Source organism: Phyllostomus hastatus, unplaced genomic scaffold, assembly GCF_019186645.2.
Source record: "Phyllostomus hastatus isolate PE091 unplaced genomic scaffold, TTU_PhHast_1.1 phas_contig_86, whole genome shotgun sequence".
Classification (NCBI taxonomy): Eukaryota; Metazoa; Chordata; class Mammalia; order Chiroptera; family Phyllostomidae; genus Phyllostomus; species Phyllostomus hastatus.
In genome coordinates this window covers 54,122,810-54,135,962 of record NW_025333977.1, presented here as the reverse complement: position 1 = coordinate 54,135,962, position 13,153 = coordinate 54,122,810, and the positions used below count along the sequence as shown (strand labels likewise).

General features: G+C 35.9%; 1 protein-coding gene across 4 annotated transcripts in view; it reads left to right on the top strand.

Moving 5' to 3' along the window:
• ROBO1 (roundabout guidance receptor 1) overlaps positions 1 to 13,153 on the top strand; it is a 408,510-nt gene that overhangs the window by 287,102 nt on the left and 108,255 nt on the right. For all 4 annotated transcript variants that reach the window (XM_045851195.1, XM_045851193.1, XM_045851194.1 and 1 more), the window contains exons 4-6: positions 6,391 to 6,511; positions 7,080 to 7,218; positions 9,017 to 9,144. In XM_045851195.1, coding sequence (XP_045707151.1) covers positions 6,391 to 6,511; positions 7,080 to 7,218; positions 9,017 to 9,144 — 388 coding nt within the window. The remainder of the gene's footprint in view (positions 1 to 6,390; positions 6,512 to 7,079; positions 7,219 to 9,016; positions 9,145 to 13,153) is intronic.

Genomic DNA, 13,153 nt, shown 5'->3' with positions numbered 1-13,153 from the left:
CAAATCCAGCTGCAGGAAGAGACCTGCCAAGAAATATTTCTTCGCTTGTTTTAAATAGCACAGTTTTTTACATTTATAGTGTTTTGTTTGTGTTAGACATATTTTTCTTTTCTATGTAGAGAGAAAAAACATCAAGTTTTGCTTTTACAAAGGGACACTAAGATTTAGTATGTGTAAAGAAGTCACTTTATACAATCACTGATTTTATATGACTCAACATAAAATGTCATTGTTAATAGTAGATACTTTCTGAAAGCTGGTATGTTATATTTGATAAGGGTTATAGTACTATGTTTTTCTGCTCCTTTTTTATTAAAAAGAACAAACTGCCATGTAGTCCACGTCTGTGACCATAGACAATAGAATTATGGTTTTTGGTTAGCCGTGTTTCAGTTTAGCCACTGGTATAATGCCAAATCAGTTTGAATTTCTGGAATTTGAAAAGTATTATTTTCATCCATTACTTTTTAAATTTCTTTGTCATATTATTTTCCATTGCTTTTGTTAATTTCTGCCTCTATCATCTCTGCAGAAATAAATTTTTCCCAGGTTTGCTAATGCTATTTAATCTCCCACTTAAATTGTAGCATCTTCTTTGGGATCCTTAACCATTATTGCCAGTGAGTATAGAACAGAATAGAGTATTTTATACAGAAAGTCTCTTATTGATGGAGTGCAAATTGTGTACAGGTAGTTATATACTAATTTTGGAAGTCTAGGCAGTGATTTCCCAAGTAAACATTTATTGTAATTTTAACCCCTCCTTACTTTTGTCATTATAATCCAGCATTTATCCTTAGGCCAGATTCTCAGCCTCAGGGCTGTTGCCATTTTGGGTGTGATGATTCTTCATTGCGGGGGGGTGGGGGGGTGGGGGGGGGGTGCGGGGGTCTCCTGAGCATTGTTAGCTCTTTAGCAGCCTCCTTGGCCTATACCTACTGTCAGTACTCACCCGTCCCGGTAGTGACAACCAAAAATGTCATTGCCAAATATCTTCTGGGAGATGGAGGCTCATGGCCCCCATAGATAGTCACTGTTTTGGAGAAAATAAGTAAAACATATTTAGCCTAAGAATTATTTGTTTCTAAGGCTTTGCTGTATTGATTTAAATACTCATTTTTTTTCTCACAAAACTTATGGAAGATGTGTTAATAATAATTTAATGGAAAGCTTCTGAATGTAGCCTAACAAAAAAAGAAAAAGATTTTTTTATTGGACAAAATCTTCTTTTAAGAAAAAGATTTTATTTATTTATTTTTAGACAGAGGGGAAGGGAGGGAGAGAAACATTAGTGTGTGGTTGCCTCTCATGTGACCCACCCCCTCAGGACCTGGCTCACAATTCAGTCATGTGCCCTGACTGAGAATTGAACTGTTGACACTTTGATTTGCAGGCCCACACTCAATTCACTGAGCCATACCAGCCAGAGCAGAGCTGGAAAAATATCTCTTAAATTATTGAATCCATAATCATAATTATAATGTACAGGCATTTTCCTAAGTGCTTTGTATGATTAATCTCATGTAATCCTCATAACATCCTTGGAGATGTGTATTAACAGTATCCCCATTTTAAAGATGAAAAACATAAGTACAGAGGAGTTAATACTGTGCCTGAAGCCATATAGACATAGTTTGAGGCCCTCTAACTCCAGGGCCCATCCTTACTTTGTTTTGCTATGTGGATGTAGCTACTTTTGATCAATTTGAAAGATTATCTGGAATTTTAAAATCTTTAAAATTATTTTTGGTATATATTTTAATTTTGAGTTTGATTTCAACTTAATGCTGGTAAAGAATATCTGGAATAGCCCTGGCTGATGTAGTTCAGGGGATTGAGCGTGGGCTGCAAACCAAAGTGTCACAGGTTTGATTCCCAGTCAGGGAACATGCCTGGGTTGCAGGCCACGGCCCCCAGCAACCACACATTGATGTTTCTCTCTCTCTCTTTCTCTCTCCCTTCCCTCTCTAAAAATAAATAAATAAAATCTAAAAAAAAAAAGAAATGATGTTAAAAAAAAGAATATCTGGAATAAAAAACCCTAAGTGCAATTTAGTTGACTTCATTGAATTACAGATGATTAGTGTTTATGCTATTGTTACCCAAAACGTGTATTTTTCTTACTAAAAATGTTTTCTAAGTTTAATATTATTTCAGTACTCAATTAGCTATGTTATTTTCCCATCCATATAGAAATTATATATGTAAATGAACACAGCTGTGATAAATGTATACTTTTAGTCATATAATGATACTAATGAAAAACACTCAAGACCCCTGATTCATTTAAAAAAAATATTTTAGAAAAAAATTGTCATGGTGATCTGTACTATTGTAGTTTGTTTACTTAAAAAGGACAGAGAAAATATTTTGTACAGTGCCTGGTGAGTTATTATAAATTTGAGCAGTAGATATGATTTAGCAAGCAAGTCTGTAAAATAAATCTTTATGGAACAATAACAGTTTATTTATATATAAAACAAAAACAGCCCCGGCTGGTGTGGCTGAGTGGACTGAGAGCCGCCCTGTGAACCAAGCGGTCACTGGTTTGATTCCCCGTCAGGGAATATGCCTGGGTTTCAGGCCAGGTCCCCAGTAGGGGATGCGCAAGAGGCAACCACACAGTGATGTCTTTCTCCCTCCTTTTCCCTTTGTCTAAAAATAAATACATAAAATCTTTTAAAAAAGCATAGCTATGTGTTCATAAAGGATAAGACTAATAGATTAGTTAGAAAATGTTTCCAAGATTGAACCATGTGTAATATGTGATTGGGATGATGGTAATGGGTGTGTACAACACACTCTTTAGGACTTCATAGCTTTCTTTGAAGTTTTAGTTCACCTAAGTTCTTGTTTCCTCCCATTCATCTCAACACTGGAATTTTTCCATGACTGAGAATCTCCAGGCTGTCGTCTCATAACTCTTGTTAACTAAATTCCCCTTCTTCTCCATTTACACAGATTCTTTCAGAATATCACAGCATTGAGCTGTAATATATAATGTTAATTGGTGTCCCACGTGTGCCTGAGCAAGTTGATTTAAAACTCTGCATTCTCAAGTATTTAAGATTTGTAAAAGTAAATTATTACTATGTTTTACTGAAGCTATAAAAATAAATCTGTATTTTGAAAATTATGTTCTCACTCTTTGACTTATCCTATGTATTTGAATATCTTTTGAAATTGTTGTTTTTTAATCCTCACCCAAGGATATGTTTGTTGATTTTAGAGAAGAGTAAAAGAGACAGAAAGAGAAACAGAGAGAAAGACATCGATGTAAGAGAGAAGAAAACATTAATCGGTTGCCTGCTGTACACTCCCCAACTGGGGATCAAACCCACAATCTTTTGGTGTATGGGATGATGTCCCAACCTACTGAGCCATCTGGACATGGCTAAAATTATTCTTAAGTCTTATGTTTTATTGTAGATAGGACTCACTGACTTAATTTTTAGAACAAAAAGAATAAAGCACTTATTTATTTATTTTTTACTTTGCTATGGCTGTAACATATTAATGTGCAATCCCTTCAGAACTGGACTGACCACCCAAATGTGCAAGGACATTGAAGGTTAGATTCTAGGGTACTGAATGAGGCTCAGTGTTTTGTCCGAAGTTAGAGAACCAGTAAAGGAACATGTAGGACAACATCTGAGATCACTTAATTTTCATATCGAGAAGAGAATTTGTCACTTTCCTTTTTTCTGGAATGATTTAGTTTCCTCAAGATTTTGGAAATGTTTGTGTTTTTCAAAATATGTATATGGTGAAAGGTTACAGTGAAACTTCTTTAAAGGGTCTTGTTATTATGGTACACAGATTTCCTGCACCTCAAGAACTTGAGTTTATTAAAACTGAAGTTGCTAATCAAGCTCTGGACTGTGCATTTCTTCTCTTTTCTTGTGCATCTCATGTAGCCGAAATCCGTATCTTACTAAAATCTTAGTCCTGCTCCAACACTCTGTATGACATCAGGCAGGTCACTCTTCCTTTCACAAAAATCATATAATTTGCTGGGCATTGCGAGGATTCCTGGGACCACAGACAGGAAGTAGATATGCTTCTCTGCCTTGGAGTTCACAGGCAGGGAGGAAATCTGACAATTAAAAGCATAATTAAGGCCTGTTGTACTAATGGGCAGAGAAGAGGTATGTGGGAGGAGAAGTTGTACTTTTCTGAGCTGCTGACCCTTAAGTGAGAAATGAGGTTACAGTGCTTTCTCCTCACAGTCTCACAGCATGTTTATGCTAAAGACCAAAACTTTATAAAAACATAAAAGAGTTAACACTGCCATCCATTAGCTCTAATGCTGGGTAGACGTTTGATTTAAGAATCTCACTTTGAGGCCTTCTATGGACATAATACCCATGTGAGAAAAGATATATTCAAAAGGAGGCTGATTTTCAGTGTGGTTTCTAAAATGGGAAAAGTGAAATACTTGAAACATCTACCAAGAAGAAATTAGTTTGGTAAAAATTGGTAAATCCATATTCTGTAATAGAATACTATGTATAACAGAATACTATGTAGCCATTGAAATAGACTCTGATGATCTGTATACAATGTTTTCAACATTTAAAATGTAAAAATATCCTCAGTATGCTATTGCGGTAAAAATGCAGGTTCCAGAAGAGCATGTGTCACATGAACAGTAGACTTAAGGAAGATTCTTTTCACATGACATTTTTTTCACATTATTCTGTTTGAATATTTAGGTTAGTATATATGAAAACAATAAAATTGTTATTAACATATCTTATAACTACTATAAGCCTTTACAGAAATGCTTCATTGGATAACAGACTGGATTTTGTCTATAAAGGCAGGTTACAGTCAACCTGGCAGGGTGACTCAGTTGGTTGGAGCATCATCCTGTATACAAAAAGGAAAAAAAAAGGTTATGGGTTCTATCCCAGGTGTGGGCATGTATGGAAGGCAACCAATGGATGTCTGTCTGTCTGCGCCTGCTTCTTTCTCTCTTTCTCTCTCTCTCTCTCTCTCTCTCTGCCTTTTTTGGCCTTTCTGAGTTTGGTAAGCGTGTCCTTGGGTGAGGATTAAAAAAAATAAAAAGCAGGTTGAATTCAACAAAATTTTTTTGAGTAACTACTACATGCCAGCATTACTCTCCATATGAGGAAGAGAGTCATGAAAAAGGCGGAGAAAAATCCCTGGATGGTTTTTATATATGATACATAAAGAATTGTGAACATTTTCAAAGTAGCATGACTGAAAACAATATCAAGTTCTAAAGTCACAGAAGTTAAAATTACCCTGTTAATAATTTCTAATTTGAGTTGAAATAAGACAATTTAGGCATTCCAAAATAGTATGGCCCCATTTTCATAAAGTAGTAGTTTCAATAAACTAGTGTGATGAGAAATAACTCTGCTTGAATAAATGACCTCCTCCACCCCTCCCTTCTCTCTCCCTTCTTTTTTTCTATCTTTCTTTCCTTCTTTGTCTAATTGATGTACAGCACAGAATAACTCCGGGGTCAAAACCTCCATGAATAAACATGTGGAAGTTCTCCCTGACAAAACCTTTCCAAGGTTCAGAGCCCTGACAAAACCGTTCCAAGGTTTAGATATTCATGGGTAATTGAAATTAGCTCCCCACCAAAAGGATATTAAACTAAGTAAAGATAGTTCAGTTTCTGCATCCTAGTCTTAATTCATGGTTAGCTTCAGCCTACTTATTGTACTGGAAGTCTGTTTACATTTGTAATTAATTCTTGTTTAAATAATTAAATGTTCAAGAGTGTACCAGAATGACTCTCCAGATGATTTATTGATATCTCTTCAGTCTCCACCTCCTGAGTCCCCGAGAACGTGTGTGGGCATCAGCAACGCCTATGTTTTTTAAATGCCAGGTTCTGCAGTGTTTGGACAATCAGGATCTATTCCTTCAAAGCAACTCTGACAAATTAAGTAATTAGAGGCATTTTTACTTCCACACGTTATAATATTAGAATATGCTTTCTTAAAATCACTTACAGCTAATATGTACTTCCATATAAACCATACTCATAAGGTTTTAAGAATTTTCCTGTTCGTTTTTTCACTTGCTAACCATATTATTCACGCAGGTTTTTGTTTTCCATTTAACTAAATAATAGGAAAAAAGAAGGCTGGTTCAGAAATACAAATTTCTCGTTATGTAAAATAAGGTAACTTTACTAGAAATGCGGGCTAGTAGAAATGTTTTGCCTCTTTTATATTGTACCTTTGGAATAAATTCTGTTTCAAGTTACTACCTATAAATATAGCAAGTACTACACATTGGCTTTTTTATATAATTTTGCTTTATATGCTTAGAAAGTAGACTTCGTTCTGTCATCTAAAAACACAGCTAAACAATTTTAATAGTGTGCATGTGAAACTTTTTTTTAAGATACGAGGAGGAAAGCTTATGATTACTTACACCCGCAAAAGTGATGCTGGAAAATATGTTTGTGTTGGTACCAACATGGTTGGGGAGCGTGAGAGTGAAGTAGCAGAGCTCACTGTCTTAGGTAAGTGCATTTTATCTGATCTGCTCACAGTAAACCTCACCATTTATTATTATTTAGTATCTTTGTACCAGGGGAAAGAAATGACCTTTTTAAAGAAGGTTAACCAACATTCTTGGGGTGTGGGAAGAGGAGAGGAGTAAGTAAAGCAGCCTGAGGCACAGCATCCAAGACATGGGGGCAAAACTGGGAGGAAGCACTAAACATAGGAGGAGTTTCTAGAAGTAGGAAACTATGTGGATAATTTTTCTTTCTTTTCTTTTTTTATATGCTCACCTGAGGAGATGCTTATTAGTTTTAGAGAGAGGGAAAGGGAGGGAGAGAAACATCAATCAGTTTCCTCTCAAATGCACCTGACTGGAGACCAAACCTGCAACCCAGGCATGTGCCCTGACTGGAGGTGGAACTCATGACCTTTTGGTTTATGGGGATGCCCTGAGCCATGCTGGTCAGGGCAGGGCTAATTTTCTAAATAGGATTTTAAATTATAAATCTGTTCTGACTGAACATATAAAATAGTTTTTAGTTTATCTTTTTGTGTTTTTTTTGAGAAGGCTTTTTCTAATTTTAGAGAGACCATCATTTGTGAAGAGACCTAGTAACTTGGCAGTAACCGTGGATGACAGTGCGGAATTCAAATGTGAGGCCCGAGGTGACCCTGTGCCTACGGTGCGGTGGAGGAAAGATGATGGAGAACTGCCCAAATCCAGGTATAGGTCAGAATTTAATGATGTGATTAATACACTCAGACTTCCCCATCAGAACATGGTTCACTTGTGTGTCATTAGAATACTCCACTCCAGGCTTCTTGGTCAGGGGCCAGACAACCTAGAGATAATTAGAATCAGGTCGCCATGCTTTCTCTGAGGATTTCAGATAAGAACTATACATTCATGACCCTGGCCGGCCCAGGTTTCTCTTCTGTTCAACCAGACCACAGTTAATATCAATTGCTTATAAGAGAATTGATAGGGTAAGGAAGGAAGGTATGGCATTAATAATATAGCTAGGAACCAATTAAAAAGCAGGCTGCCCTTTGCTTGGCTACAGCATCACCAAGGAGTAATAGAAATCAGAGTTTCTTGATATGTGTCAAGTCCTTAAACTGTCTAGGAGCAGACATATACTCCCAGCCTTAGGAGATGAGACAATGAAATGAAGCGTCCAGATATTGGCTTCCCTTGCCAATGTGTCCTTCAGTAAGCATGTGTTGAGCCCCTACTAGGTTACAGTAGTGGCTTAGACATATTTTCTGCTCTCAAGAGCTCACAGGTGAGGACATGTATGGATACACAAGAATGCAGCAAACCCTTTGGTCACATAAAAGTAGACTGTTGAGAGAAGTAAATTAGGAGAAAGTTATCAAAGGGAAGTAACATGCAAGCAATGCTTTTGGGGAAAAATACATCAATTTGATAAGAAAGAGGAGAAGAGTATTCCAGCAAAAGTGACATTGCAACATACATGCAAATCTGAGAAAGAGCATTACATGTTCTGAATGGTGGAAAGTTTAACATGGCTAGTACATAGGGTATGTGACAAGAAGTGATATTACATTCATGTGGGGAGAGGCTAGTGTCAGGGTTGCCATTGACGCCCATATAAGTGACGTGAATTTGCCTGCACTGGGAGATGAGAGGGAGAGAGGAGTCCATAGTGGCAAGGAATTTCTGAAACTAAAGTGATGAATTGGATGATTTTTTAAATATAAGGTGCTGTTGAAGAAAGATTGGTTGATTGTGTTAGGAGAAGTTTGTTTATATGATAGTGTAAGAAAATTTTCTTTAACATTGAATATTAAGTACCTGAGGGATATGATATCTAGTTATTAATCAGTCAGGATTATGAATTTGGAGTTTAGATGAAATAGGCATTGGGAGTGTTTGGGTGGTCAATCAATATATAAACTGTAGTAGGTAATATAACTCAGGAATATTACGTAGAGAAAAAGTGGGTTTGAAGTGAAACTTCAAGGGGAACCCAGCACTTAAAGGGAGGGAAGTGAGGTGAGGGAAGTGTCTCTAGAATGCAACTGTCTGGGTTCAGATGACCCTGCCACTGACCTAGTGAGGACTAACTCCAGCCCGTTACCTTCCCTCCTCTGCCTGGGATTTCTTCTCTGCAGAGTCGAGATGAGCCTGAACTTCCTACATTGGTTGTAAGAATTTTAAAAGATAAAAATCTGTAAAACTCTTTCTGTCTGGCATATAAAAATTGAATGGCCACTACCTTTTTAACCTTAATGTGAATACAATAGCTTGAAGGAATGAAAGAATAAGTTCCAAAAGTTCCCAAAAACAGTTTTTTAAAATGTAGTTCAATATTTTAGCCCACATAAATTTAAAAAGAAGCTCTTTTCTGTCTGCATGCTGGTTAAGGGAATGGCGCATTTTTCCTGGTGTTTTAAATTTTCTGAAACAAACGTTGTTTGATGCCCAGATGTGTCTTTGTAATGATGAGGTCTTTTTAAATAAAGAGTCACTTAATTGTCTTTTGTTATGCCACTAGATATGAAATCAGAGATGATCATACCTTGAAAATTCGGAAGGTGATGGCTGGTGACATGGGGTCATATACTTGTGTTGCGGAAAATATGGTTGGAAAAGCTGAAGCGTCAGCTACTTTGACCGTCCAAGGTAAGGTGTGGGAACAGTTTGCTGTGGTTGTTTTGTATGAAATATAATGTTAATATTTGAAGGAAATATTTATTACCCTAGTATATATTAAAGAGAGGTTTAAAATAGTGCTAGAAATATTTTAAGGAAATTGATGTTTTGCATATGGGAAGTCTATAAGCATTTATTACAGGAAATGAAATTAAATCTTCAAAATTATGGAGAGTTCTGTCTTGGTCAAGTAAAGGAAGAGAATGTGCTGTAATCTCTGGGTCTTCAAACATAGAGCCCTTCTAATCTCTTAATTAAATGACAGCTATAGCCAAAAAACTTTGTCTTTGAATGCAAACAAATCTACCATCCCTTTTCAGGTAATGCACTTGCAAGGATCTGTACAATCTGGAATACAAAAATGAGAAGATTCCATTCCTTCCAGAATGCAAGATCCATCCACAGCAAAGGGACTTTTGCAGTCTTTTTCTGTGCACACAATGTCTGTGACATAACACACACTCAGTGAATGAGTTATATTTTCACTCTGCTGATTTTGATAAAGACTTATTATTTAGTCTCATAGGAGCTAAAAGTGGATGCCATATTCTATGGCTGCAAGTTTTTGAATGTTAGAGTGATGTCTTTTTTTTTATTTTTTTTTTTATTTATTGTTAGAGAGGGAAGGGAAAAAGGAAGAGAGAGAGAGACAGAGACAGAGACAGAGACAGAGACAGAGACAGAGACAGAGAGACAGAGAGAAACAGAAACATCAATGTGTGGTTGCTGGGGGTTGTGGCCTGCAACCCAGGCATGTGCCCTGACTGGGAATCGAACCTGCGATGCCTGGTTCGCAGCCTGTACTCAATCCACTGAGCTATGCCAGCCAGGACAGAGTGATGTCTTAAACTGATGTACAGAAATGATTCCGTCATCTTCTTTGTATTCCTTAACCCAGATGTTTTTTATTCTCATAATCCCTTTTCTCCTTTCTCAATAATTATATTTTACAGTGTCACATCTGAGAATTTTCTCTCATTTTTTCCCATTTGAGAAAGGACACAAAATTTATTGTGGCATTTGAGAGATAGCGACCTTTAAAAATTATTTTGTTGGTGAAAAAAATTTCTTATTTTTGTAAGTATATAGAGTAAACAGGGATCTTGGCCATAAACCACTTAGCTTGTTTCTTGGTCTGACATTAGCTGCACTGGGTGCTGTCATCTTTTCTGAACAGTCTCCTCTAAGGCTATTATGAAGAAAAAGGTGGCTTTTGAGGGAGTGCTTCTACTGCAGGCTTTCTACAAAAGAGCCTTGTGGGCTTTTTAACAGTAGAAAAAAAAAGAATAAAGAGTATTTCCTCCTTGTCTTTTAAGCCATTATGTCCCACTTTGGGGTTTTTAGCTGAACCTCATAAAAACAAAAGATAAAAAAGAAAGGATCAAGAACAAACATTGAATTTCTAAGAACTAAACTACCTCTCTTTAATCTAAGTTAGACTTGAACTCCACATAAGGCTAACACTGCAAGAAAAGAAAACCCCTTCACATTTAGAGAAAGCATATATTTAAGAGATGTCAAATCCAAGTTCAAAAGCCCTCCAGAAGCAGTGAAGGTAGCACAGGATGAATACGAGACATGAAAAGGTGTGTCTATCTCCAGGCAATTGTGACAGGAAGGTTGATTGTCTATCACATTCGTCAGAGAGATGTAGTGTTTCACTTTATGTTTTATAGTTCTTTACCTCGGGAGTCTGATGCTTTTATAAAGAATAACCATTTTGCTGTGTGTACAGTAGACATTGAAATCAAAATAGAGGTGTTTTTTTTTTCCCCCTGCAATTTTAAACTCAATTTTAAAGCTAATTCAGCCTTAAATTTTCTATATGGAATTCTTGTTCCCTAGGCTCTCATTTCAATGGAAATTGGGTACAAATGATCAAATCCAGAAACTGCTTGAAGAATTTTGTTCTTATTTCAACTCTATTGCTTTCTATAAACTTATGGAAGATTAGTATATTGTTGAGAAGGTATTTGATTAAAATATTAAAATGTGCATATTAAGATCACTGTTAAAATATCTTTAACATGCTAGAATAATACATATAACCCACTGAAGAAAGCAGTATAATTCCAAACTGTAAAAGTAACTAAGAAAAATAAAAGAGGGAACTTTTTAAAGGAAACTCGAGAAGTTATATCTTTTTTTCTTCATTTGAGATTGTAGAAAAATAATAGGTAATACAAAGGAAACTACTAATCAGAGATGAAGAAATTTGATAGCAGGAAACAATTATAATAAGAAATTTAGTAGTGTAGTTTTTGATTTCTGTATTTTACTTATGGTTCATTTTTAGAATGGACTGTGGGAGTCAGTATGAAATTAGAAATAAGTTTCCTTTTGCTCATTTCTCACACAGTGAATATTTAATTTTGAGAATGGATGCTGGATACTAAAGGCATGCCCTCCAGACAGAAGTTATAGGGAACAAGTGTCTTAAATGAAGGTCACTATGGTTTTCACCCTCAGTAAAGACATGATTTGTTTTAACATTTAAAAAATAACTGGATATTCTATCTGTATATATCCCCTCAAATATTCCTGCCTTAAATATTCCTTCATTAACTCTAAGTATTTTTTTTTCCTACTCGTGTGCTGTTCAGTTTTTAGCATGGTACTGGGTATCTAGTAGGCACTTTGTCTAATAAGTGTTTGTTACAAAGTGAAATGAATATGGACCTTAATCTTCTGCTTGAGTGGTAGAAATATCTTAGGGATGTGGGGGTGTCCTAGAGGAAATTCCAGCAGTTTCTAGTGGCTTTGATCCTGAGCGCCAACAGTAGGTTCAGATGGATCAAATTTGAATAGATTGCATCTATGATGCCTGCCTGCCTGCCTGCCTGGTGGTCTGTGTTTGAAAGGGAACAGAATAAAACCTAGGACTAGGCCAAGTTTCCTAAACTTACCAGAAGCTTGTTAAATATACAGATTATCTAGCATGTTTCTAGAGCACCCGATTTAGCAGGTCTGAATTGGGGTGCAAAAATTTGTTTTTATTTCTTTTTAAAACAATCAAGTTCATGAATCTTTGCACTGAGGAGCTGTACCCTGATGAACTGATAGAAATAATAAATGACTTAAAAACATTTCTTTAAAGTTTGGCAGTTGCCAGAACTGGAAAAAGTATGTTACAAAGAATTGTGTAACTAAGAGCATGGACATTGGAGTCAGACAGAATTTAGTTGAACTCTCCTGCCTATGTAGTTTACCAACTGTGTGACCTAGAAAAGATTATTTACACTTCCTGTGACTCAGTTTCCACATGTATAAAATGAGTATAGTAATGCAAACTTCACAGCATTTTGTAATGATTAGATTAAACTACATGAAATGTTCAACATCTGTTACAGAGTACATATTTTATAAATAAGGAACATTATATTCATATGTGTTATTATTGATAGCTTTATTGCTTAATTTTAATAATTATTGGTTATTTTGTAAGAAAATAGTAATGTTCACATAATTCTAGACAGGAATTTTTTCTCTGCTATTGTAACTGAGGAATCTTCAACACTAATATATTCATAATAATTTATTGTGTAACATTACTGAAAACTTTTCAAATATAAATTATTACATTTTCATTAAAAAACACCTTTTTGGATTGACCTGACCATTGTGACTCAGTTGGTGGGGCATCATCCCGCAGGCAAAAGGTTGCCTGTTTCGATTTCCCATCAGGGCACATTCCTACATTGTGGGTTCAGTCCCTGTTTGAGGTGCATACAGAGGCACTGACCAGTGTTTCTCTCCCTCTCTTCCTCTTTCCCTTCCCCTCTCTCTAATAAATAAATAAAATCTTAAAAATAAACTTTACTGACTTTTGCAGTAAATCCAGTGTTTGATCTTGTTAGTGCTGTCAAAGTTTGTGCTAGACATGTTGAAGTTTTATAAAATAACTAGGTAAATTAATGAAAATTATGACCATTTGGGAATAGAAGTGATTCAAAACTTATATTTTATGTGCACTGCAGTG